The sequence below is a fragment of the Asterias rubens genome, chromosome 21, assembly GCF_902459465.1.
Source record: "Asterias rubens chromosome 21, eAstRub1.3, whole genome shotgun sequence".
NCBI classification, from domain to species: Eukaryota; Metazoa; Echinodermata; class Asteroidea; order Forcipulatida; family Asteriidae; genus Asterias; species Asterias rubens.
Window position 1 is genome coordinate 12,222,081 of NC_047082.1, and position 23,737 is coordinate 12,245,817.

Below are 23,737 nucleotides of genomic sequence, written 5' to 3' on the forward strand. Positions count from 1 at the left end.
CCATGAACACTTTAAGTAACTTTAGAAACAGAAGAGTGAGGTTTGTTGGTGGATTTATTATGTAAAGTATATAAATTGACTAGTTTGTGACCTAACAACTGTACAAAAATGATAATAAAATTGTAAATTTTGAAGAGCCCAGTTGTTTCTTGGTTGATTGTGATAAAGAAAAACATGTTCTATCAAGTGATTTTTATTTTGTTGATTTTTGGAATGATGCATTGTTTCACAAATAGGGTCAAAGGTCACGATAACATTTTAAAGATCACGGTACTTGTACAAAAATAGTCATAAAGTTGTAAATCTTGAAGAGCCCAACTGTTTCTTAGTGGATTCTGATAGAGGAAGACATGCTCTATCAAGAGATTTTTATTTCATTGATTTTTGGAATGATACATTATTTCAAAAACTGGGTCAAAGGTCACGATAACATATTAAAGATTACATTGACCTACATTTCAGAAAATTTATTTTTGACAAAAGAACTGATTTGAGCATGCAATTCTCATCATTTTGATACCAAATTTGCATATATGTGATGAGAATTGACATGGTTATGACATATTTTTACCACAAAGGTGGTATTTTACCCTAAAAATGTCAGATTTTAGTGGTTTCTGCCCTGACCACATGGTAAGTCCGATCGGGCTAAAAATTGTTGTGCATTCATTGCTCATAAGGACCTACAATCACAGCGTTTTTTTATCAAAATCGGAAGACATGAGGTAAAAAAGTGCGTTGGTCTGACATGGAATGACCCTTATATGCGTTTGCATTACGTTTCTCCTACCACAAATGCGCTTCGCGGCTTTTTGCCGCTCGCGCTGGTCTTTTTCCGTGTGTGATAATTTGGGATCTTGCGTTTGGGGGTGCTACGTACGCCTTGACTAAAGGCTACAATGATATTTTTAAGCACATACACTACAGTGGTGAAACATTAATTGTTTTCGTGCATTTTTTTGAGGGGGAGAATGCGATACAAAATGTAAAAACAAATCACTTCGTTCGGCTTGAATGCCATTGTTAAATGCTTGAGTTCAAAAGTATAACAACTCACTACTATTATTGCTGGTAGTCTTTTCAGGTGTGATCTTGACTGACGGGTAGTAAATCCTTTGATGTGTGACTAAATCATTTTTTCTGTGAGGAATGATCAATCTATTCTGTTTCGATGCCCTTGGCTCGTCTTCTTATTTTGTTTTCAGGGCAGAATCGGGCAGTTTCCCCCCACGCACATGTATAAAGGCTGCAAAATCGAGTGTTTCCACTGTTGGTGTTTCTTTTTGGCGAACACATGTAGCAACGGTCGTGACATGGTACAATCAACAGTAAACCCTGAGGAGCTAGCTTAATCGGAGTCTATCCGCGTTTTGTATCAAGTAATTTTGACTCAACTACACATTAATCATGGAGGCAATATTTCATTGGGCAGATTATGTCGTACTGGTTGTCATGTTGTTAGCTTCGGCCTCAATCGGCATCTTCTACGCTTTCCGTAGCAGAGGGCAGAATTCATCCGGAAACTTCATGATGGCCGATAGAAAGGTATGCAAGCCCAAGTGGTATACTTTATCATGTATATAGTCTTGATGTTATTGATTCAGATACACAGGTGTACCCTCAAATTGTGTGTGTGCAAAATATGTACATATTATTATATCTATATAAACCACCAGGGAAACTGACTGGGTAAATTTGTAAATGATTTTTGGGGTTGAACAAAGAATTGACTAGAGTGGGATTCAAACCAACGACCTCCGGATTAACGTGCCGGCGCTCTACCAACTGAGCTATCTAGCCCTATATTGGCGGTGTCCCTATTTTGTCAATATCTTTGTTCGGGGGTGCCAGTCAGAAGCCATACAACCGTTAACTGCCGGTTTATATTGATATCTGAAACAAAAAGTCGCATCCCCTTAAGGTGATCCCCCAGCTGCCGCTTCCCAGGTTGTATCGTAATTTGGGTGTGATCCCTGGCTACACGGCAGTTAACGGTTGTATGGCTTCTGACTGGCACCCCCGAACAAAGATATTGACAAAATAGGGACACCGCCGGCACGTTAATCCGGAGGTCGTTGGTTCGAATCCCACTCTTGTCAATTCTTTGTTCAACCCCAAAAATCATTATTATATCTACGAACAAATGTGTAAATACCCTTCCGTTGTTGATAAACAAACGGAGCTGGTTGGCATGTATGGCCGAATGTTAGTAAATCGTCAAGAAGAGCAAAACATTATAGAGTAGGCCTATTAGTAAACATAATGATAACAGGCAGTGGACACTATTGGTAATTACTCAAAATATTTATTAGCATAAAACCTTACTTGGTAACTAGTAATGGGGAGAGGTTGGTTAGTGGTATAGTATGAAACATTGTGAGAAACGGCTCCCTCTGAAGTGGAGTAGTTTTCGAGAAATAAGTAATTTTCCACGAATTTGATTTCGAGACCTCAGATTTAGAATTTGAGGTCTCGAAATCAAGCATCTGAACGCAAACATCTTCGTGTGACAAGGGTGTTTTTTCTTTCATTATTATCTCGCAACTTCGACGACCGATTGAGCTCAAATTTTCACAGGTTTGTTATTTTATGCATATGTTGAGATACGGCAGAAGACTAGTCTTTGACAATTACCAATAGTGTCCAGTGTCTTTAAAAGAGCGTTTGTTTGTTGTCTTTTCTACTAGATGGGGTCTTTACCAGTTGGCATTTCAATGGTAGCCAGCCTCTTTTCGGGTATTTACATCCAGGGTAGCGTGTCGGAGACGTACTTCAGGGGGATAATTAATTTCGCCGGCGCCGTCATTCCTCTCACCATCTCAGGGGTGATTGCAGGCAGGATCTTCATGCCCAAATTCTACGAATTGGAACTAAAAACGGTATATCAGGTAATTAATGCTTAGCTTGTAAACCGTTTTAGTAATAATAATTATATCGGTCTTATAGCGCACGTATCTACCAAACAAGGTACTCAAGGCGCTGAGTATAAAATATACCAGCTTTCAGAATGACAGGTTTTTGAAGTGATGAATTCTGAGACCCAATTATTTAGCACCTTATGCGGGTTTACAAGGTGCTACGGCGCATACAGCAGCCACAGCCATGAACACCGGAGCGAACCCCTTCTCTTTTCGAAAAGTGCACTGTGTTCTTTTACATGCGTTACACAATACATGGGACCAACGGCTTTACGTCCAATCCGAAGCAATGGTTAAGTGTCTTTGGATAAGGACACAAGTGTCACGGCTAAGGATTCGAATCCCGACTCTGCTGATCAGAAACACCAGAGTTTGAATTTGGTGCTCTTAACCGCTCGGCCACGACATTTCCGTTTTCATCTTTATTTTATAATGCATTCTTGTGCCGTAATTTTATTATTGTTTGTTTTAATGTATTACCCCCCATTACTGGTTGAATACAACATAATTATAGGCCCTAAATGTTTGTGCTTCGCAATCTTTGATACTTCACTTGTAAAACAAGAATCTTGGTTCGTTACAAAAACTGTTGATTCTCATGAAGAAGTAGAACTTTAAGCAGATTTTACAGCATTATTTTGTGTATACATCATTGCAATTTTTCCGTTTGCAGTATCTTGAATTACGCTTCGGTGTTACAGTTCGTAACTGCTGCCTGGTGTTAGGTTACGCTTTCGGGGTAAGTAGTGACGTCTAAGATTGCAACAACCTACTTTTCCCTAAAACGGCTCACATAAAGTGTTTGTTCATTAATCATTGATTACGTTTTTCAATTAGTAAGTGGTGCAATCGTTGAATGCCACCCGCGATACTTGTACCAAACAGCCTGCGAGTACCTGATTGGGCTGTCCATTATCAGATGCGATCGATTTTGAAGCTCTTTAATGGTAGAAAACATGATTATGTAATTGTTGTTCCAGAATAGAAAACAGCAAAGTTAAAAAGAACGTTACAGAATTTGTAAGAAACAAAAATCGTGAGGATCACAGATTTACATAAAACTTACACGGTCTAATGATGATGATAATAGAAAACATCCCTTTTCGCTCAGTGAGCGTTTTGTTCATTTTTGTTTTGGCATCGATGCAATGCAAAATTTGTAATCGGTTTTTCACTTTTCTCTCGTGACCCAGATGGTCGATCGATCTCAAACTTCTAAAGGTTTGTCAGTTTGTGTTTATGATGGATTACATAAAGTGCTTCCACCTCAACTGTTTTGTTAGCAGAAACCAATTCTGAAATGTTCCTTTAAAAGATATTTTTGCTTTCACTTCTTATTTAATTTACTATTGTACAATTGTTTATCATTATGTTTTGTATAGCCTAGCAATACAGTACAATCGTAACACAAATCCTACACTGGTTCTTATGATTTTATAGTCAATTAATACCACTGGTTTGTATTGTTTATTTTAAGTTGTTTTGATCGAATTTGAAATTAAGGTCAGATAATAGCGAGCTTTCGATTATCGGGACGGTAGCACACAGGACGGGAGAGAGCATAACACAGTAGTCTGGATGCTCACGCTCGAGTGCTCCCGTCCTGTATCTTGTGGACCGCATGGTGATATAGAATTGATTCAAGTCCCAGTCCCGTGAGGGTCCTTTTATTTCCAGTCCCATCGCCTAAACATCAGACAACTTTTGCGAGGTTGGCATTCCCCAACCTAGCCCCCCTGTGCCTGGCCATTCTCGGGACCACAATCGCTACATTTTGAAATCGGATGTGATTTTTAGGATCTCTCGCACGAGAACGGGGCTTGAATCAAGTCTATCACAATGCTCCCTCACCATACAACGTGTACAAACGACATCACTCTGTTGTCGTACAGACCGGACGTTGTTTCACCAAAAAAGCGTTCCCAATCTCTACACGACGGAGACTACTTTAGTTTGGCGCATGCGTCGATCGAATTTCTTGCTCCCTTACACTGATCTCTTTTATATACAATCAGTAATCCCGTACAGCGTACTTTTCCCCAAGGAAAGATGAGGCCACTAAGCATTATGGACGTGTTGTATATGTACCTTCTTTCTCACATTGGCGTAACCAACCAAACGTGTCTAGAGTATCCTCTACATTTAGGACTGGAGCGCAGTCTATCCGCAGTACACTCAATATAATAAGTCTCCTTTGTGATTTATCTGCGCGAGTTGGTGTGATTTTTCTTGCGTTACCTCGGTTTGGATACTAATTAGTCCAAAGGGCTTCTGAAATTCAGTCTTTTTCGGCCTTATCTGAAAAGAATTGACAGAATTAAAGAGCAGATCTGTCGTTTTGTATGAAACAAATCGGTGCAACTCATATTTTTAAAAGAGAAATTTGTACGTAAAAAAATGGCTTCAAAAAGAAGAAAAAACACGTCACAAAAACACGGCAAATTTTCCCGTTAGGAATGTCGGCAACAGTCCCCAATTAGTATATATGGATAGATTTTTTCATATTCTTTCCGGAAATGTTAAAAGCGAGACCGAATCGTACTTAGTCCAGTCAGGATACAGCGATTTCCACCGTTAATCCAAAACTCCCATTACGAAAAATCAACTATTAGACAGCATGGTTTTCCTGCACGGTGATTGGCTGAAGATGACCGTGCAGGAAAACCATGCTGCTTGATGCTAAGTAGCCTCATCTTCCCTGGGGGAAAAACGCTTAGAAATGTTACCGTCCTGTGTGCTACCGTCCCGAAAATAGAAAGCTCGCTACTATTCCTTGAGTATGGCAAAATTTGTAACGCTAGATGGCGGCAGACTTATCCAGGCAAATTTCCATTGCTTATGTTGATCTGAGCATGCGCACATATATACCGAGACCAATGGATTTTACCAGGGGGCTTCCTCAAACCTCGGCTTGGGCCGGCTCCTGAGCCAAAGCCGAGGCCCTGGAAAGTTTCGCTCGGCCCACATGGCCAGCTATCCAGGATCGCTGTGACTGGCTAATCAGCTTGGTCAGATTCTTGGCCAGGAATTACGTCATGCGTACAGTGTATTTCTATGGTGCATTGTGAGTGTGATGCAAGATGGGACTGAGCGTTTTCTTGATTAGACCAATGAACGTGCTTGATACGTTTGCCAATCCCAGCGCCTTTCTTGGGACGAGCGAACTGGTAAATATGCTGCCACCTAGCAGCCCCAAAATTCCCCATTGTGATTAATGCTTCTGTGGTTTGCAGGTTATGCAATCCGGTTTGGTTACCTATGCAGCCAGTCTTGTGCTCAGCACTGGTGAGTGAAAGAGCCCCTCAAATATTATTTGTTGAAACGAATAGTAGACAGTCGACTTTAAAGATTAAAGTTCAAAACCATCCACTTTGTATGGTCCCTTTCTTGTTGCTAGATAGTCACTTTTTGTAAGAATTTTTTATGGGGTCAAGGTTCAACACAGAATGCCCTAAAGGGTCCATTGTTCCATTGTGTAAAGACACCTACAAGGGCGCCCCTTATAACTCACTCCCCGGATAATACCAAAGACAAAGAAGCAACAACACAGACAGACAGACAGACAGACAGACAGACAGACAGACAGACATACAGACAGAACAGGATGAGTCTTACTTCATGAGGATAATATTTTTTTTAAAATCTGTACCCCTCTTTTTCTTGCAGTGACTGGATCCAAGCTGAGCGTGTTTACATGTACAGTCATTTTATCTGCAGTTTGCACTTTTTACACCGTTATTGTAAGTTCAACGAAAGGAACTATAAACTACTACCTAGAAAGACCCTGCGTTTACGTGGAGGTCAATAAGGGCATAGCTGCTGATAGTATACAACATTGTGAAAAAAATAAAACATTAATACTCAGCAACATTTTGAAATTGAATAACATTCCCTCAGCTGAGCTCTCGAATTCAAGGTATTTGAAAGCACACAACTTGTGCGACAAGTCTCCACGTTTCGACTAGCTGAAGTCAAGAGACTGTGTGATCGCTAAAAAATAGTTTGTATGTCTGTGTGTGAGCTATAAATATGTTGTTGTTAACTGCAGGGTGGCATAAAGGCAGTGCTATGGGCAGACTGCTTTCAGATGTGTCTGGTAATTGCGTCGTTAATTGCTGCCGCTACTCAAGCCGTCATACAGATTGGCTTTGGTGAGATCTGGTTGCGCAACCTTAACGGAGGGAGAATCAATTTTTTCAAGTGAGTGTGAATTGAGTTGCTTAACCTCTAAATAGGAATAATCGTTTGGCTGTTGGAAGCTATTAACGTTTAGAGGCTTCATTAAGGGGAAAGTACGTATTGTAATCGCTTTTAAAAATAACGAATATTCAAAAGACTTGGTTATGCTTTCAATTTTGAGAACCGTTCCATAGCATGGTTGGGGGAAAACAAGAATATTTTATTTCCCTAAAAATTTGAACTTGAGAAACGTTTTGTCAAAAACCTTTATCAGACTGTGTATTCAAATTACGGTTTTTTTAATGCAATTTTCACATGTTACTTTAAGTTAAAGGGTAAGTACTACTGTAAAACTAACATCTTATTGTATACATGATTTTATGGAGCCTCAATGAAAACTGCGTAAAAGATCGCTTTAAACGAAAAACACTCGTTTAAGGACATGGCAAAGAACGACAACAATTGCAATGGGTTTACACAACTTATTGATCATCGAATCTGTCGTTAGGCTTGAAGAATTGGCTGGGAGTTATTACTTTAAGAGGAATGGTCCTTTGTGCAGGTGCATACGGTAGCTATTCCAATTGGACGAGTTGAGACCGAGCGAACGTGGAGACAAGCCTGAACACCTGATGTCAAATTTAAGAAGCTGTTGAATCCCTGGTACCAGCCTCAAATCACATGGCGGGATCTTGCCTGAAGTACCTTTGACATCGCATCCCATTCACACGTGTACACACATTACACTTGATGAACTACAACACAGCAGACGATCGAGACTAAAGTAATTGCTAATAGAAACTACGTCACTTCGGAGCAGACCAATCATAACGCAGAAAGTGCAAGCTAACGTTGCTGAAAGTTTATCCACCGAAATAATTAGGCCGTTTAAACCAGTGCTTGTCTCTGTCTCACGGATAAAGACAAGAGACCAGCCGTCAATTTCACCAAACTCTCCCTAATCTTGGATTAATCTAGGACGAGTTAAGTTCCGTATCCAAAGACGTTGGGACGCATTGAACCACTCCTAAGTTAGGAGGATTTACTCGTCCTAATTTGAGTTAGGATTAATCCAAGCCTTTCGTGAAATCGGCTGCAGTATACGTGGAGCCGTGCTAGCGCACTCTAGCTGGCCGAGTGGCACCGCCGAACGACCTTTAATAGAAAAGTTCACCATTAGTCCCAGTATAATTATTGTTTAAATGTTTGTTTGTTTTAATTATATTTCTTATCCTCGTAGTTTTGACCCGGATCCCAGGGTTTACGTGACGTTCTGGACCGTTATAATTGGTGGCACCTTCAGCTGGCTTCCCCCTATGTCAGTGCTTCAGATCCAGGTACAAAGATACGGAACGTGCAAATCACAGCAGACTGCCCACATGTGAGTAAAATTATCGATCGATAAACTTGAACTGATTAGCATTTTGAACACAGTCATGAAAAATCGTTGTTTATTTATTGCAATATGGATCATAAATCTTAGTTCGTTACACTGCCTGTTAGAAATTGGCTCTGCGTATGAATTACGTTCAATCCCATTTCCGCTGACTTCTGAGATAATGTGTTTTTGAGAAACATAATTTAAAGTTTGAGTGGCCAGGGCAAGATCGTTTACCCGCTGGAGGTTTTACAACCTAGACTAGTCCACTGTCTATATAGTAAACTCTCCATTGACTATAAGACACAGATGAGCCTTAATATTTCGTTGAGTAATACAATTGTTGACACACCTGCCGTCGATTTAAAAAAACTCTTCCTACCTAAAGACTAATATTAGGACTTAGGACGAGTCCCAACCCTGCACTGTTGCATGCAGACCTTAAGATTAATCCTCAGTTAGGACGAGTAACTCGAGATAAGACGAGTCCTAACTCTTTGTGAAATCGACCCCTGCTATCAGTTTATCCCGCATCAGTATATCAAGCATTGCCAATTGTCAAAATAGCAGTTTTTATTATAAAGTCCCAAATGGAATCTTGCCTTACGTGCACTTGAATGGAAAATATTGTGGGTTGGAATACAACTTGAGTATTATGCCTTCGAGAGTTGCTTCATCAAATAAGTACACATAAGTGCTAAACACAAACATCATGTGTATGGTAAAACACAAATAATTTTAATCCATTTTAATTAGGGTAAGATGTCAGTACATAATAAGGAAATGATATATCTACAATGTGGTTCTGAAAAGAACCCGCATACAAGTACAAAGTCCTGCTCCTCACTTTCCAATGCTGTCCATGGTCTCTCCCCTCATTACATTTCTGAACTGATAACGCCTTACACCCCGACAAGGTCACTTAGATCCTCTTCACAGCTTCTTCTTCAAGTTCCCCCATACAGAACAAAAACGACGGTAAAAGAGCCTTTGCTTTCAGCGCACCCACCCTTTGGAACTCTCTTCCTGCTACTCTCCGTTTCCAGATAAACCCGGACCTCTTCAAATCCCATCTCAAAACTCACTTGTTCACTCAATGTTCTTTGTAATAATATTGCATTGTTTAGTTTATTTGTTGCTTTCTATTGTATAAATGTGTTTATTTGTTTTGTAAAGCGCATTGTGAGTACTTGCAGTACTGAAATGCGCTATATAAGCATTTCTATTATTATTTTTATTATACCACTTACAAAGCCTCCGCAACCCGAGAGAGATTTGTTCATGGTTTTACTGTTAACACATCTAGATTGCGTCATCAAAACATTTAAAGTCTGTAGGCCTTTATTTTACGTTGATCTCTGAGGAAAACCCTCAAAAGTTATAATTACTGTACTTTTCTTTGAGTTTACCCCGGCCACAAAAACAATCGCAAGGCTTCAATGCAACGACATAATGCATTGAAAACTTAATTTTACAGCGGTGGTCGATTCTGACTTTTAAATTTTCTTTAACATCATGAGTGCAATCCGGTCTTAATTGTTTTGGCATGTCCACTGTAAAATCTCTGCGATATTTTTCTTGACCATATTGTCTCATAATTATAACGGTTTGCTTATAACTTAAAGACCCTGGACACTATTGGTAATATTGTCAAAGACCGGTCTTCTCACTTGGTGTATCTCAACATATTATGCATAAAATAACAAACATGTGAAAGTTTGAGCTCAATTGGTCGTCGAAGTTGCAAAATAATTCTGAAAGAAAAAAACACCTTGTCACACGAAGTTGTGTGCTTTCAGATGCTTGATTTCGAGACCTCAAGTTCTAAATCTGAGGTCTCGATATCAAATTCGCGGAAAACTACTTCTTTCTCGAAAACTACGTCACTTCAGAGGGATCGAGCCGTTTCTCATCAACCTCTCCCCATTACTCGTTACCAAGTAAGGTTTTTTGCTAATACTTAGTTTGAGTAATTACCAATAGTGTCCACTGCCTTTAACTCTTCCCTCTATGAAACATTGTTTTACCTGTGTTTATAGGGCATTTGGCGTCTTCGTTGCTGGTTGCATCTTGTTGACATCCCTGTGCGTAATAGCCGGTGTGTCGATGTACGCCCTCTACGTTGACTGTGATCCTCTCTCGGCTGGATATCTTCGTGAAGCCGATGGGGTAAGTGCAAGTGGGGGTTATACGATCAGCAAAAAAAAATGAAAAAGAAAAAGAAAAAAAACATACACAAAAACACAAAAAACACAGAAAAAACACCCAACATTGAGTGTTTCCGATTTTCATTTCTGTGTATGGGTTCAATCTAGACCGTGTTTGGTCGCTAACTTGTTCATAGCCGATAGTAATGGTTTACATTCCACACCAGACTTTCTGCTTCAAAGGGCAACGCACTTATGCTGATGTAGTTCTCTTCTCTCTTCATCAGCTTCTGCCTTACTACATCTTGAATGCATTCCAGCATCTTCCCGGCGTTCCAGGATTAATGATTTCTGGTCTCTGCAGCGCTGCTCTTAGGTAGGTTTTGTCGAATTCGTTCTTAGCTTTGTGTGCTGCCTCGTATAAATTAGTCCAGGATAACCAGGTGTAGAGTGTCGTGGCCGAGCGGATGAGCACCGAACTCAAGCTCGGGTGATTCTGTTCAGCAGAGGGTGGCGTTCGGGAGTCGTGACACTTGCGTCCTTGAGCAAGACACTTTTGAATAACTACATGCTTTTCTCCAACCAGGCGGAAATGGGAACCTGTAAGGACAGAGATGGTTCTTGAAATTGATTTAGCCGAGTAGCGCATTATTGTTTGCACAGGCTGTACAAACACTTCCCACCAGAGCTGAGATGATTCAATGAGTGATTTAAGGCCCCCAATGACCAGTGGTCACAATATTGGAAGCGCTTTGAGACAGCCGTCTGATGTGAAAAGCGCTATATAAAAACTGGTTACTATTTCTTTTATCAAGCAAATATAGGTTTTCTCGGTCAATTTCGGGAAAAGAGCAGCCAATTTAACCACCGACTATTCTATTTCGCGCAAAATCGAATGCTAGACTCAAATGGGTCATTCGATTTCGTTTTGAGATTAGTCAAATGTAATGTTGTGTCATTCGAATTAACAAAATAATCTTTCAACTTAACAATTCATCAAAGAGGCATTCAAGTTCGCAGACGCTTCTTGGGGCGTGTGTGTCACGAAAAAAGAATGACGCTACGCTAAATTGAACAGAGTGCTTAAGGAATTTGACTCGACCCAAAACGAAATTGAAAGGCCGAATTCTGAATTTGAAACTGGAAAAGCAAAACTGCCGAATTTGAGCGAGAAAACCTATAGTACAGTCCAGGAGAAGGTTTTCTATCTGCTATCAGTTAACTTTTTTTTTATTTTTTTTTTTATTTTTTTTTAACAAACACAGATTGCTCTCTGCGGGAAAACAATATTTCGAGGGATAGAAATTATATTTTGAGGGTTAACAAATATAGTATTTTGTTTTTGTTTGAAGGTTGTTTTTGTTGAACCTTTTTAGTGTGTACACCCCTCCCCTGGGGCTACGTTATACCTATGGGCCTGTTCAAACTGTATGAATTTTGCTGTTTAAATGCATCACACTTGCCATAAGCCTTTTTGAGGTATGACGGACGTGATAGGAGTGCACTGTGTGGTTTGGATGTATAACACACAAATTTACCCGAACCTTAATAGTGTTGTAGCATTGTGTCTGCCATATCTCAAAAGGCTTATTTATTTATGTTCATCACCTGCTCCTCTAGCAGGTTTGGTTGAAGTAAATATGCCTTATTTGTTTTTGTTTTTCATCAGTACCACCTCTTCTATCTTGAATTCCATCGCAACAATTACTAGCGAACACGTCATTTCCAACATTTGGAAGGATTTGCCAGATTCAAGATATCTCATGATAACGAGACTTGTCGGTGAGTATTACTATAGAAACTATTAAAGCCATTGGACACTTTCTGAACAGAACAACAATTAAAAGTTCAAAGATTTACAAATAACTTACATGGTTTACAGAAGGAAAGACTCCCCTTGAAATATTATTCCATGAAATGCTTTACTTTTTGAGCAAAACATTGTGATACATGAAGTATGGGCCTTTGGACAATACTGTTTACCGATGTTGTGCGACTGATTTAAGAAATGTTAAATGTCTTATTTACTTCTTATTTAACCTGGGCGAGACGTCTCAGCGAAACACTGTTTTCCAGAGGTGCCCAACATCTACAAACAAGTTTTTTTTTTAGACTTTTGTCAAAAAGATAGTTACTAATTGGTTGGAAAAACCAAGTATTTATTTTCCTGGCATGCTCGGACAATGGCTTTCGTGTAAATGGTTGCAATTTATTTTGATTAATATAAAATTATTTCATTTCTTTTATTTTTAATTTCTCATCCAATAATAATAATAATAATAATAATAATAATAATAATAATAATAATAATAATAATAATAATAATAATAATAATAATAATAATAATAATAATAATAATAATAATAATAATAATAATAATAATAATAATAATAATAATAATAATAATAATAATAATAATAATAATAATAATAATAATAATAATAATAATAATAATAATAATAATAATAATAATAATAATAATAATAATAATAATAATAATAATAATAATAATAATAATAATAATAATAATAATAATAATAATAATACTTGTAATGCGCACATATCCACCCTGCTGCCATGGGTGTTCAAGGCACAGACGAAATTCACAGTTTAATTGTCATACCATTATAAACACTAAGCACCACGCAGATATAAATGATATCTTTATTGTGTTGATGTTTTTTTTTTTTTAGCCATGATCTTTGGATGTGTGACAATTGCCTCAGCGACGCTTGGTTCACGTATTGGGAGCATTTTTCCAGTAAGAGAATATAACACAAGTTTTATAACATTGCAATGGTCTCTTTAGTATATTATATCAAAGTGCTTCATAATTATCAACATAACTGCTGAAAGATTAATTCTAAATTAAAGCAAAAGTTATTCAAGTGGCCATCATCTTATCAAACAACATATCAAATAGTCATCTTTGAAGTTATGATCCTCATGTTTAAAGCATTACCCAAAACAAGTCCCTTGAAACGTCACGGACAGGCTTAAAAATTGAGGTGCCAAGAAAGACGTCTTCGTTCGTTTACACCTTGTTGTTGTGCCTAGAGCTCACTATTGAACTTTTGCAGATAGATCTTTAGTTCTCCTTATATGTCCCCAAAATGTGGACTAAGCTTCTTGTATACCTCATTCAAGCGATCCTGAACTCAACTGCCTTCAGCCGCCATACAATTTCAACTGTGTCTCAGCGCCTACAGACAACTTATTGATTATGCCGCTTTATAATTGACTTTTGGCCGATTGACTGACAACCTATGACAACCCTAACTCATTACTCCAACTTATCTGATCTTTGGAACAGCGGAACAGAATTTATTTCAATTTGATTTGCTTAATCTTGCTATAAATAGCACAGACGATCGTGTGCTTTTTACACTTACCTCCTTTTTTTTCGAGAAAATTTGCTTGAGCTTTACTTCAATCCTAGCCAAATAAACTTGACTTTAAACATAGCATTCCCCTTGGTTCAATGTTGTTACCCAAACTAGAGCCTCGCAGACGCTCAATAAGAGCTAACATTAACGGGGGCTGGGGGCGGGGCACAAATGGCAGCTAGCGGACATTATCACCCGTTACTCTACATTTCTGTTAGTAAATTTAGTTAACCACAGCAATGGGTCATTGGAAGTATGGTACTTATCAAACACCGATTACTACCTCGTCTCCCTGGTAAACATGACTGTAGGTACCTACCGAACACCATGAAATCTGAAAACGGTGCCTAATAAAGAGGTGTGTTTAACCTATAAATTAATGTCGTTATTATTCAGGCAGTCATCGGCGTCATTGGTGTTTTTAATGGCCCAATCTTTGCTGTATTTTTCCTGGGCCTATTCTTCAGGAGAGCTAACTCACAGGTAAATATTGTTCCCTGAAATGCTTTACTTTTTGAGAAAACATTAAAACAATATAAATTCTCGATATCGAGAATTACGGATTTATTTTAAACACATGTCATGACACGGCAAAACGTGCGGAAACAATGGTGGGTTTTCCAGTTATTTTCTCCCGACTCCGATGACCAATTGAGCCTAAATGTTCACAGGTTTGTTATTTTATATATAAGTTGTGATACACGAAGTGTGGGCCTTGGATAATACTGTTTTACCGAAAGTGCCCATTGGTTTTAACGGGCCGAATTCAAAAGAAGTAGCAATTGCTTTTTCTAGGCTTTTGCTTACATTTTCATACATACAAATAAGCAGTTGCTAGCAAGTAAAAGCTATATAGTTTTAAGCAAAAGCAAAGGCTTGTTTCTTGCAAGCAAATGCTACCTTGGTTAGCATTTGCCTAAATACGTAGTCATGGCAACAACCCTTTGCTTGTGTTACTCGGCAATTGCTTGAAGTGTTGCAAGATCCTTACAGGGTAGCTTGACCTCTTGCTGGTTCGTGATTTTACAATTTACAGAGAAGATTTCAGAGAAGATTTCATCGGCCTAAGGTGTACAAACCAAAAATTAATTGAGAAGAAATATCCAATCCTACCTTATCGTAAATTGTTTCGTTTCCACAAACAAAAATGGTCGATTTATTTTTCTTATCAGTGCCTGTTGCCACACTCATACCATGCAGCCATAAAGTTTTCTTATTTTTGTATATAGTCCTGCACAGCTGTGATGGACACAATTCTGCAAAAACATAATGATAAAATATTCATCACACGTTTGAGAATTATTTTTCTCATTTGTAGTGATAAAACTTAATAATATTTAAACTAAATACTATTTTGGCTTAATTCTTTGCATTTTGGGGTCAACTACCCCCCCCCCCCCCCCCCACACACACACACGATATTATAAGGGTTATGTTTGGACACTTTTAGACATTGGAAACAGGGAATAAATATTTACAAAAAACCTTAATATTCCTTTATGAAATGGGCAGATCTCCGGCATCCGCGTTTTTGTTTAAAGAACACTTTCATATTATTTGTAGTCCCATGGTGATTTATAGTTACTCAAGTTATAAAGTGATGCGACTGCTTTTTATTTTTGTTGAATACAGACTTTTACTATGTTGGATGGGACTTTAATATCAAGTAAGATAGAATAACAAAACCAACAATACTTGATCAAATCATTTCTAACGAGTACATTTCGTACTACTACTTTCATGTTGGCAACCTTCTTCAACATTGTGTTTGTCATCCATGTTCTTTTTTCCGGTGTGTGTAGCAATGTTGCATTGGCACCCTGACGTGCCTTCTTTCCTTGCTACTAGTTGAAATTTGTCTAATTGCACATGGTGTTTTGGGATGATTTTGACCAAAGCTGCACACAAGCTGACCAAAGCTGATCACATTGATCGCACATTAACAGCGCCTTTATTAAGAACCTCCAAGCAGTTGCTGGGCTAGCTTGAGAAAAAGCAATTAGTCAAAGCAAAATGTTTTGTATACATTTTTAATCAACTGCTTTTGCTTCAGCTTCTGCTGATGAACTTTTCCATTTGCTCGGTGCCTGTGCTTATAAGCAATGGGAGACTTTCTGGGACAATAGAGGGCAGCAGACTTACCGGGTAAATCCATTGTTCTCAGAATTATGCGCATGTTCAGAACTACGTAAACAATGGAAATTTACCCGGTATGTCTGCTGCCACCTACCGTTGGAAAGTCTCCTATTGCTAGTTTTTATGAATTCGGCCGTTAAGCAGACGTCTTTTGGAACGCAATGTGTACGCAGATTTATCAGGTAAATCTACTGTCCTCAGTAATGTGGGCATGCTCAGAACTACGTGAAACGCTCAGAAAGATACCTCTTTAGTCTGCTGCCACTAGCGTTCCAATTTGTCCAATATTGTTAATAATACCTCAGGGGACAATCGTTGGTTTTGTTGTTGGAGCATCCATTGGCGTCTGGATTTTCATAGGTTCACTGATCTATCTGCCACTACCTGGTAGTTTGGAGCTGAGGACGGATGGTTGTGAAGACTACGATTTCGCAGCCAATGCAACGACTGATTCTTCAGTGATGAATGTTGTAACTACAATGATGTCTATGGTTACCAACGAATCTTCAACACTCGTGCCGCCAGTTGCTACTTCAAGGTAACTGTCTTTTCATGTGTGAATTTTAATTATGAATTACACAGGTAAAAATGCAAAGTAAAAAATTAAGAACGATGAAGAAAACATAAATATTCACACATAAGGCAAGAGAGAAAACAAAAAAGTAGCACCCCTGATGGATTTCAACTCGAGTTGTCGTCGAAGTTGGAGGTCTCGAATTCAACTCAAATATTTTAGTGAGAAACTGATGTCTCAAAATCTACGTTACTTCAGAGGGACCCGTTTCTCACTGCTCTCCACTGCACGTTACCAAGTAAGTTGTTATTATATAACAAGTGATTTGGGTAATAACCAATAGTGTCCAGTTCATTTATAACAATTACTACAAACAATACTCACAATGTATTCATCCTCAAAGTTTCCAATAAACACGGCCTATTATAATTTTGTGAATGTTTTACCTTTTTGGTTAGAAATAAAAACAAAATCCCATCGATATTTCAATTTATTATTTACTTATTCACAGGCCCTTCGTAATAGAGTTGTACAATATATCCCGGCTCTGGTACCCTACGCTGTGCATCGTTCTCGTAGTGGTCGTTGGACTTGTAGCTAGTCTGATATTCGAAGGTATTTTATTTACAATTATTGCGTCTTGTTGGGTGGTGACGTACAATTCTAATGGATGCAACAATCGATCAGTCTCCTGACGATGACAAGAGCAAGCTTTTCGAAACGTTCAGACAAGTTTCAAAACTCACTCCGCGGCAGTGCAGTTAGTAACGATACTCTAAGCTAAAGTCGTATAGTCCCAGCCGATTTTCCAGAACTCCGGCCAGATAGTAGTAAAAAAGCAGGCGTTCTTTTCAGAACGTCTCCTGGACAATTCGATAAATCTACCCCGCGGTAGTAGAATATGATTATAGCAACAGTTCTCTAACGAACTCTTCCTGGCAAGTAGATATACACATGGTGATTCCGCAAACCAAATATAGGCCTATACTGATACCTCACCATGCAATGCCTCAAATCATAAAAACATTCGATCATTAATGAAAATATACAACAAAAGTTGAGAAGCGTGTTAATTGTAAAATTATTGATGTATTTTGATATCGCTGTTGCTTTGTATGTTCTACTCTAGTTGTGTTATTTTACAAATTATTTAATTCTTGAATCGCCATCGCTCAATATAATAATGTCTAACATCATCAACAGTTACGATGTGTTTACAATAATCTTGTTAAAGGAAATATTGTATTGAAATAACGATGATTACATTCTAGGGTCTGGGTACTTTTTGTATGACACAAAACACAATGTCTACAACATAATAATGGTAGAAAGCTTCCCTTCAAATCATACTTAACTGAGGACATGTAGTTTTTTAAAAAATGATTAAAACAAGTCACGAGAAATATTTTTCGTCTAAGTGAGACAAACATTATTTTAGCATTGTAAAAAGGCTATTTTCGTGACACTGTTTTACTAATTTCTCAAAAACTAGAGCACCTCACCAAGTAATATTTAAAGGAAAGCCTTTTGCTGGGAAGAAAGGGCACAATGGAATAATAATATCGAAGTCTTATAATATATAGCGCAAGTATCTACCAACAAGGTACTCAAGGCGCTGAGTAAATACAAACTTTCAGAAAGATTATTTAAGTGATGAATCCTGAGACCCATTTAAGCACCTTATTAGGGTTTACAAGGTGCTAAGGCACATTTAGCAGCCACAGCCAGGAACACCGATAAGTGCACTGGGTTATTTTACATGCGCTACACAACACATGGGACTACGTCCCATCCAAAGGACGAAGCAATGGTCAAGTGTCTTTCTTAAGGACACACGTGTCACGGCTGGGGATTGTTGTATTCGTAGGGAGAATTTCAATAATAATGTTAATTACTTTCAAGGACCTTTCCATTTTTCTGAAAGGAACCACTAAAACAAACTTTAAGAACCAAACAACAACAACAACAACGACACTGACAAAACAACAACAAACATGTAAGAAAGAAAAATGAAACACGCTTACTGCTCGTATTGCATACCCTCTGTGGACGTTCCTTGTTCTGTAAACTGAAGGAAAATCATCGTCTGAGCACTTTGTTGACTTGTGTAAAGTCCGCATGAGGTTTCAGAACCCTGTGCCTTTTGAGGTTTTTTTTTTGTTCAGGTCCATTTATATATCCTTACTCATTACTTGTTAATCCAGTAAACAGGGGACTCCTCTTTGGTTTCCCATTGTTTGGACTGTTTGTAATTTCCACTTTACAACGGTATCTTATAGCGATTGCTGGCAAGCAAGAGGTTGATTCCGCTCTACTGTGGAACTGGAGGGAATCATGTTGCTGCTGCCCGAAAACATCACAAGATGATGATAAGGTGAGTGTGTTTATTTCACCCTAAAAGCTGTAAAATTTATCCGACAGAAAGATAAATAGAATTTTGTTTAAAGGATTTGGGTACCCTTTCAAAATTTCCACAAATTTGCACTAAACTTACACGGTTTGAAGATAATGATAGTAAAAAGCTTCCCTTCAAATCATACTTGCGCTGAGGTGCTGTAGGTTTTGAGAAATGAGTAAAACAAGCCACAAAACAATTTTCGTCTCATGAGACGAACATTATTTTAGCATGTAAAGACCCGTTAACCAGTTATGATAAACATATCATAACTGGTTAATACGTTTTTACATGCTAAAACTGAGACGAAAATTAGTTGTTTTTACTCATTTCTCAAAAACTACAGCACCTCTGTAAGTAAAATTTCAAGGGAAGCTTTCTACTATCATATACTTCAAACTGTGTAAATCTGTGGACATTGTGTATTGATGTTAGGAATAAGTGCATTGACACTTCAAAGGGATATTACTAATTTCCTTCACATTCAAATGGCCGAAAACCACACATCCTTCTCACTAAATAACACAAATTATAAACAAAAAGAGAAACTGACTGGGTAAAATTGTTACAGATTTTTGGGGTTGAACAAAGATTAAATTTATTAATGTTATGTTACTTATGTCAATTCTTTGTTCAACCCCAAAATCAAAATAAAAACAAATTGAAGCAGGTTTACAATCAGAAAACAGCTTCACTGAGTTTGCCCACATTTTACAAACAACGGTCTCTTATAGCGATTGCTGGCAAGCAAAGGCTGATTCCACTCTACTGTGAACTGGAGGAAATCATTTTGCTGCTGCAATGTCGGAAAATGAGCAGCCAATTTAACCTCCAAGCTATTCTATTTTGCGCGAAATCGAATGCAACTGAAAAGGGTCATTCGATTTCGTTTTATGATTAGTCAAAATGTAATGTTGCGTCATTCACAAAAAAATCATTCAATTAAACAATTAATCACTAAGCAGCATTCAAATTCGCACGGAGCTTCTTGAGGCGTGTGTTTAGTCATTCAAATACATTTTGGGCAGTCATTTCTGGAATTTGTGCAATCTAAAAAACGTTTGGTATGGTTGAAAGGTTGAGTGAGAAACAGCGTAAACAATAAAAAATAATTAAAAATTAAAGGAACACGTTGTCTTGGATCGGTCGAGTTGGTCTTTGAAAAGCGTTTGTAACCGTTTGTTATACAATGCATACGGGAGAAAGATGTCTTAAAAGTGGAATACAATGATCCACACAAACATGCCTCGAAATTGCACGGTTTTCCTTTTACCTCGTCGACTAACACGGTCGGCCATTATTTTATGGGATTCAAATTTTTGACTCCCATAAATGGCCGACCGTGTTTTTTTCGCACAGTAAAAGGAAAACCACGCAATTTCGAGGCAAATTTGTGTGGATTATTGTATTCTACTTTTAAAACATCTTTCCAACCATAATGCATTGTATAAAAAACGGTTATTATTATTATTATTATTATTATTATTATTATTATTATTATTATTATTATTATTATTATTCGGTTGGATTTTTTTTGCAAATTTACATAAAGAAAAGTACTTAGCAATAATTCGATTTAAAGACACTAGACACTATTGGTAATTGTCAAAGACCAGTCTTCTCAAGGTGTATCTCAATATATGCATGAAATAACAAACCTGTGAAAATTTGAGCTCAATTGGTCGTTGAAGTTGCGAGATAACTATGAAAGAAAAAACACCCTTGTTAACGAAGTTGTGTGCTTTCAGATGCTTGATTTCAAGACCTCAAAATCTTATTCTGAGGTCTCGAAATCAATCTCGCGGAAAATTACTTCTTTCTGGAAATTTACGTCACTTCAGCGGGAGCCGTTTCTCGCATTGTTTTATATTATCAACCTCTCCCCCATTACTTGTTACAAAGTTATGTATATGCTAATAAATATTTTGAGTAATTACCAATAGTGTCCACTGCCTTTAATTTATTAATGTTATGTTCTTTATGTTTCGTTATTTTATTCTAGAAAGTGCGCATCACACGCATACAGAGCGTTAGCGCCACTTTTCCTGACGATGCTGGGAATAAGAATCACGACGACTCGAAGGAAACTGGCTATGCAATGGGTGAACTCAGTAGCACAGCTGTAGAATAAGTTGGGTAACGCCTAAATATTTGTACACAACTCGCGGTGTTTGAGTAAAACCACCCAACTTATGATACTAATCGCTGTAGGCCTATTATTCGGGTTAATTCTTTTGCCATAGCGCATTGTAAAGTCATGTTTGTTCTGGGTTTTTTTTCTGTTTTTTTTTTTTTTTTTTTTTCAATTCTGCCGGAGGCTAGGCCTATTTGCTATTATTTTTTAGGGTGCTTTCTCAATTTATGCGACATAAGGTTTTTTGGCAAGTGCTTTTTTGCATGTACAAACATTTAGTCGGACAAAACTATAGCGTTTTGATGTAGCTCATCATTCGGTTGTAATAGTTGTAGACGACTACCATGTTGAGATTTGAAACAGTTATGTGTGTGCCGCAGCAGTGAGCATTGTTGTTGTATGGTCAAAATAAAAAGGTAAGTCTAGTGTTTAAATTACAAGTTACAAGTTCCAAGCAAATTGTTGGGAGAAACAGCTGACCGAGTTCACAGCTGAAAGTGTAATAGAATAACACATGTCAAGATAATCTCAAGCTTAGGGTGCTTTTTGCAGCTAAGGGTGTCAGGTAAAGCGCAGTAAATTTCACAGTGAAAGTTTTGTAAACTACCCCTTCAAAGCACAATTATACAACATTTCCACTGTGAAATTTACTGCACTTAATCTGGCACCCTAGCTGTCAGAAAAGCACCGTAATTTGTACGTCTTTTTTCTGTTTTTCTTTTTACGGTGTACGCTAGTAAACGGTGATAGGAAACAATCAAGGTTGCAATAAGTATTTGGGGTCAAAATATTCACAAGTATAGAGATAAATGCCGTATAGGTGTCCGGGAAGGTCCTCCTTCCAACGTGCTGATTGTCACATAGCAGTATGATAACGGTTGTCTAATGAACGATGATGGAACACTTTTAGATGCTAGGTGGCAGCAGACTAATCAGTTCTGAGAAGGCGCATCAAGGAGGACATACTGATTGACATGAATGCAGAAATATTTTCATTTTGGTGTTTTGTAATCTTTCCCGTGTTACCTCAGAAGTCATGTAGGTTGATTTAGTAAAGCGATCTTTTTTTTCAACAGCTTATAAATAATTTATAATAAACTATTATGATATTATAACTATTATGGAAGGTTGGGGTACAAAGTGAGTTGTTAATTATATTTGAGTATAATAAGGTTTGATTTTATTTTTTTATTTTTCTTTATTAAGAGTTTTGGTACTTTTTTTTGAACAAAAAAACACAATGGCCACATCAGGTTTACATTAGATTTTCATTGTTTATGTATGACCCTATGACCCTTTTTTCTAAAAAAGTTGTCGGATTATTTTATCTTTTTAATATGATATGTATATAGAGACACGGTAAGTACGTCAATAATTATTTGCGATTCAGGGCGAATGTTTGCGTTCCATGAATATTGACTTCAATATTCACGTAAATATATATATTCAATGTCCCTTCAGGGCCAACATGCAAACCAGACGTGCTCAGAAATTGTAAGGGACAACATGGACTCGGTAGCAGTAAATTGTTTTTCTCTACCGGAGTATTTTTACGGGCAAATAATGGCACTCTATGCACCATGTTTTCAGGTTAACAAAATCAAGCATTTATATACTTCTCAATCACTTGCAAGATGAGTGTGGTGAACATATAGATAGGGACGTATAGTTAAATAAAAGTGTATATGTTTCTACAGATGGTCATTACATAAACGGGTAATTGGTTAAATGGTGTATAAATAAAAAGTTCGATTTTAAGGGTCGTCATATTATTTTAGTATAAATCAAAACCTACAAAAATAAGAACGAAACCATTGTTTCTTAACCGTTGTGCTTGCTGTTATAGCTTTATTTTAAACGTGAAAGCAGTGATAACATTAAACCGACACAAGTAGTTTTTGTATTATATCTAAACGAATAAAAAAAAAGTTAAATGTAACCAAAAAGAATACCCCACAGCAATTTGAAAATAACTTACTATACAATATTTATATGTTTATGAACCACTACCAATGAGCTGTACTTTTTATCTCGTTTATTCTGCATTACATAATTACCTTAACAAATCTTAGAGAAACAAAATAGCCAAAACAAAACAACACTTCAAACTAAAACCACCACAATTAACTACAAGGCTGCCACTGGACTTTTTTTTCCGATGTTGGAGTGGATGGTGCGTTTTTGAAGTTTTACCCGGGATGTGTTTTGCTAATTCATATCACTTTTCATTCATTCATTCATTCATTCAAACTGATATTTATTTCCATACTTCATGAAAACAGAGTACAAACAATGTTCTTAAGGAATAACCAATAAACAAAGCTATTTAATGAGGGTGAGAAAAATAAATACATAGAGTATGGAGGCATCATCTGGAAGCCGAGGCTTATGTAGGGATGCCTGGGGACAGACAATAAACTGGGACAAGAACGAACGGACTGACAAAACGAACATGAAGACAACAATGATGAGAACACTAATTGCACAATAATAATAACAATAATAATAATAATAATAATAATAATAATACTACCAATAATAACAATAAGA

The 23,737-nt window shown here is 37.5% G+C and overlaps 1 protein-coding gene across 1 annotated transcript; it reads left to right on the forward strand.

Annotated features, from left to right (window-relative positions):
- Nucleotides 1–1,194: 1,194 nt before the first annotated feature.
- Nucleotides 1,195–23,012, forward strand: LOC117304380 (sodium-coupled monocarboxylate transporter 1-like). The gene is made up of 16 exons (XM_033788797.1): nucleotides 1,195–1,545; nucleotides 2,688–2,888; nucleotides 3,592–3,657; nucleotides 6,152–6,203; nucleotides 6,585–6,658; nucleotides 6,967–7,118; nucleotides 8,338–8,478; nucleotides 10,515–10,644; nucleotides 10,910–10,998; nucleotides 12,292–12,404; nucleotides 13,316–13,383; nucleotides 14,405–14,491; nucleotides 16,450–16,682; nucleotides 17,170–17,273; nucleotides 18,938–19,032; nucleotides 21,056–23,012. Exons 1-16 carry the CDS (start codon nucleotides 1,408–1,410, stop codon nucleotides 21,182–21,184), a joined length of 1,872 nt encoding a protein of 623 aa, XP_033644688.1. The 5' UTR covers nucleotides 1,195–1,407; the 3' UTR covers nucleotides 21,185–23,012.
- The last annotated feature ends 725 nt before the right edge of the window (nucleotides 23,013–23,737 follow it).